At 53.1% G+C, this 3,594-nt stretch overlaps 1 protein-coding gene across 1 annotated transcript; it reads right to left on the bottom strand.

Moving 5' to 3' along the window:
• Positions 1-316: 316 nt before the first annotated feature.
• Positions 317-2,931, bottom strand: slitrk5 (SLIT and NTRK like family member 5; the record flags this gene model as incomplete). Its single annotated transcript, XM_080492759.1, is given in 8 exon segments — positions 317-589; positions 591-1,078; positions 1,081-1,444; positions 1,446-1,520; positions 1,522-1,775; positions 1,778-2,368; positions 2,371-2,556; positions 2,559-2,931. Coding segments are annotated over 8 exon segments (2,604 nt in total).
• Between the last annotated feature and the right edge of the window lie 663 nt (positions 2,932-3,594).

Genomic DNA, 3,594 nt, shown 5'->3' with positions numbered 1-3,594 from the left:
TGTGTTTGTGTGTATTGGTGTGTGCGCGTGTGTGTTATTCGATCTTCGATAGAAAAATAGATTTTGCATCATCAGTTAAGCAATTGTTGTTCCTCCAGGTTTCAGAAAGCTTGTATCCATTCCTGTAATGTCATGTCTCAGAAATAAGAATAAGATTGTTCGGCACACCCCCGCTTGAACTCCTTCGTTTGACTTTTTGTTTTTCGTTTTTTTTTTTTTTTTTTTTATCCATTATTGTGCCAAGGCACCCTAGAAACTGGTTTTTCAAGGAGGGTCAAGAGAGAAAATGCTTCATTACATTAACAATTCTGTTTGATCAGAACTGGCTAAAGGTGGTCTGTTTCTCAAGAACTTCGAGGTAATCGGGCTCCGACTGCAATTTCGCTTTTAGCTCCAGATACTCGTTCCTGTTGGGCTCCACGTAAACAGTACTGGGCGCCGTGCCGTAGAGCACCGTTTCCCTTATCCTCTCCGGGTGCAAGAACTGACGTCTGACATCAAAGTTTGGGTTGTACGTGTACGACACGGGCCCCGTGTACTTGTACTCTAAATTGGCACCCGCTGGGAGGGACGGGATTGGCTGATGGGGGGGACTGCTTGTCCGGCTCCAGGATGCCCCTAAAGAAATGGTCCGCGTCCTGCACGGGGGAGGGGTTTTCCCGCGGCTCGATGGTGCTGACGCTGTACGTGGGGCTCCTCATCGTGCCGTCCCGCTCCTCGTCCGGGGTACTCCGGTACGTGACCTTGAGCTCGTGGAGGTCGCGGTAATCCTCCACCGTGTTGCCCTCGCGCGACCTGTAAATGGGATTTTTGCACATGTGGCCCATGGGGTGGGGGATGTACTCGTAGACGTGGCCCGCCGGGGCTTTGACTTTGGGGCCGGACCGGTTGCTGTAGAGGCTGTACTGAAGGTTGAAGGAGCTGACGTCCGAATTGTTGGTGCTGGTGCGGTCGCTTTGGGACTTCTTGCGTTTTTTCATCACAACCACAAAGAGCCCCGCCGCCACAAAGACGGACATGATGAAAACGAGCAGGAGGCTGAGGATGAGAACGGAGAGCGGCACGGTGCTGCTGGGGAGTTGGACTTCTGGGGGGCGTCGGTGGTGACCACCCGGTCGTCCATGGGCTCCTCCGTCGGCGGGGTCGGCGAGACGTAGGCGTCGGAGTAGTCCGGGCAGAGGTGCTCGGACTGGATGGAGCGGACGTCCACGCCGGCGTGGCGCTTGGGCGTCTCGCACACGACCTCGTTGACCACCGTGCCGGCGCTGAGCTGCTCCAGCCAGATCTTCATCCCCACGATGTCGCAGGAGCAGTCCCAGGGGTTCTCGAACAGGTCTATCTGCACCAGCAGCTTCAGCTGATCCAAGACGCCGCTCACGGGCAGGTTTTGGAAATGGTTGTTGCGCAGGTTAAGCCTCGACAGGGAGAGGCTGGAAAGATCCCCACGGTAAAGTTTTCAGGAGGTTATTGTTGAGGAAAAGCAGCTGGAGATTAGGGAGGTAGCGGAAAGTGCCCCGCGTCGACCTCCTTGATTTTGTTGTACTCTAAATAAAGATATTGCAAGTTCTGCAAACCGAAAAACATCTCGCCTGTAAGCCTGTCCATGAGATTACCATTTAAATACAGCCTACGCAGGTTGGTTAAATCCCCAAAAGCCCGGTCGTGGATCAGGGATATCCTGTTGTTCCCCAGGTGAAGCAAATCCAATCCGGTGGCGTCAACAAAGTCGGATCTCCGAACCACGGGGATGTAATTTCCAGTGAGATACATTTTTTCGGATTGTATGGCTTGGGTTTTAGATCAGCAATGCTTTCAATCTTTCGCTCTTGGCAGTTGACATTTAACCCAATTTCAGAGATCTGCAGGTTGCACGTGCAGGCAGTGGGGCAGTCCAAAGGCACAGGAGATTTGGTCTGAAAAGCGATGATGGGGCCGTACTGGTTACTGCCGCCGATCCTCGACGTGGGCTTTACCCTAGTTCTGTTAAACTGCCGCGTGCCCTTGGTCGGCTTGGAAGAGGACCTGAAAACCGCCGACGAGGTGGCAGATGCTGTGACAGCAGCTGGCGTGGTCTGGTAATATCCATTAGTGCTGCTCGGGGGCGCAGGCCTCACCGGGTCCTCCAGGGGTCTTCGCGGGCAGAGCTCCTGCTTGGACACCTCGTCCAGGTCCCGGCCGTGGAGCCGGAACGGCGTCTCACACACCACCTCCCCCACCAGGGCCGTGTACGCGATGCTCTCCAGCCAGGCCTTGAGAGCGATCAGCTCGCAGGAGCAATTCCACGGGTTCTCCTCCAGTTGTAATTCCACTACTTTGTCCATGTGCTCCAGGAGGCCCATGTAGGGGAACATCTTCAACCGGTTCCCCTCAGGTCCAAGTGCGTGAGGGGGACGTTCCGGAAGATGTTCGGGGGCAGCGCCGAGAGCAAGTTGTCGTTTAAAATCATCACTGTCAGCTGGTGGAGTTTGCTCAACGCGTTGGGCTCAATGTTAGTGATGTAATTATAATCAATCTGTAGGTATTCCAAACTCTCCAGTCCCGCAAAGGTGTCGTCCTCAGGACTTCGATCTTGTTGTTGTTCAGGTGCAACCTGCGTAATCCCTGGAGTCCGTTGAAGGCGCCCGACTCCACCTCCGAGATGTCATTGTTCCCCAAGTGCAGGATGGTCACCCCGGTGTAGTTGATGAAATCGTTGAGCGACAGCTTCTTCAGGAGGTTCCCCGTCAGCAGGAGGTGGTACATGGAGAAGTGGACCGGGCTGATCTCCGTCAGTCGGATGATGCCCCGGTTCTCGCAGCTCACCGTCAGGATCCCTTCCTTCTCCTCGCACGTGCACAGGTTTCGGCAGATCTCCCCATAATTGTCATACATCTCAACCAGCCTCAGAGATGATGCAATCAGAAGGATTATTTTTAGGATCCAGATATGCATGTTTCCTGGGAGAGGATGCCCCAGCTCACTCAAGTGCGGTACCAGTATGAGGTGTCATCTGAAATGAGGACAAGAAAAAGAAAAAGCACGGGTTCTGTTTTTATATGTCACAAACATTTTTTGCCAAAAAGAAAAAAAAAAAAGAATGAAGAAGAGAGAGATGCAGAGACAAACAGTGACCAGAGAAAGAGCAGAGTCCATGATGGGCAAACATTTCAGCTTATGCATGACAACCGCACACAGTCGAGCAGAAGTAAAGGCCTGTTGGTGACTGTTGCCTCCGCAGACCGCCGCAAAAAAGCTGCCATTCATTTTTTTGGGGCTTCTGGTTTAAGTTCGATCCCTAATCATTGCACACAGTCGTCGTACGTTCAAGTTGTTAACACAACTACCCACGGTGGACAGCCACTGCGCATTTTTGATAGCTCGCCTGAATTCCAATCCAGCTCAGAGGGGAGGAAGAGACAGAGAGATCATCTCCATCCACCATACGCCAGACTGATAAATGCGATCATTACTTATTGTTGGGAAATCACCCCCCCACCCCCCCCACCCCCCCCCACCCCCACCCTTTAGAAAAAAAGGGAAACAATCGTCAAGGTTTGTGTGATGGATGCTGTACCAACGGGATTTCAATACGACCCCCCCCCCCCCCCCGCCTCC

The sequence above is a fragment of the Lipophrys pholis genome, assembly GCF_963383615.2.
Source record: "Lipophrys pholis genome assembly, chromosome: 23".
Lineage (NCBI taxonomy): Eukaryota > Metazoa > Chordata > Actinopteri > Blenniiformes > Blenniidae > Lipophrys > Lipophrys pholis.
The sequence above is the reverse complement of the archived record's forward strand: the minus strand, read 5'-3'. Positions and strand labels throughout refer to the sequence as shown.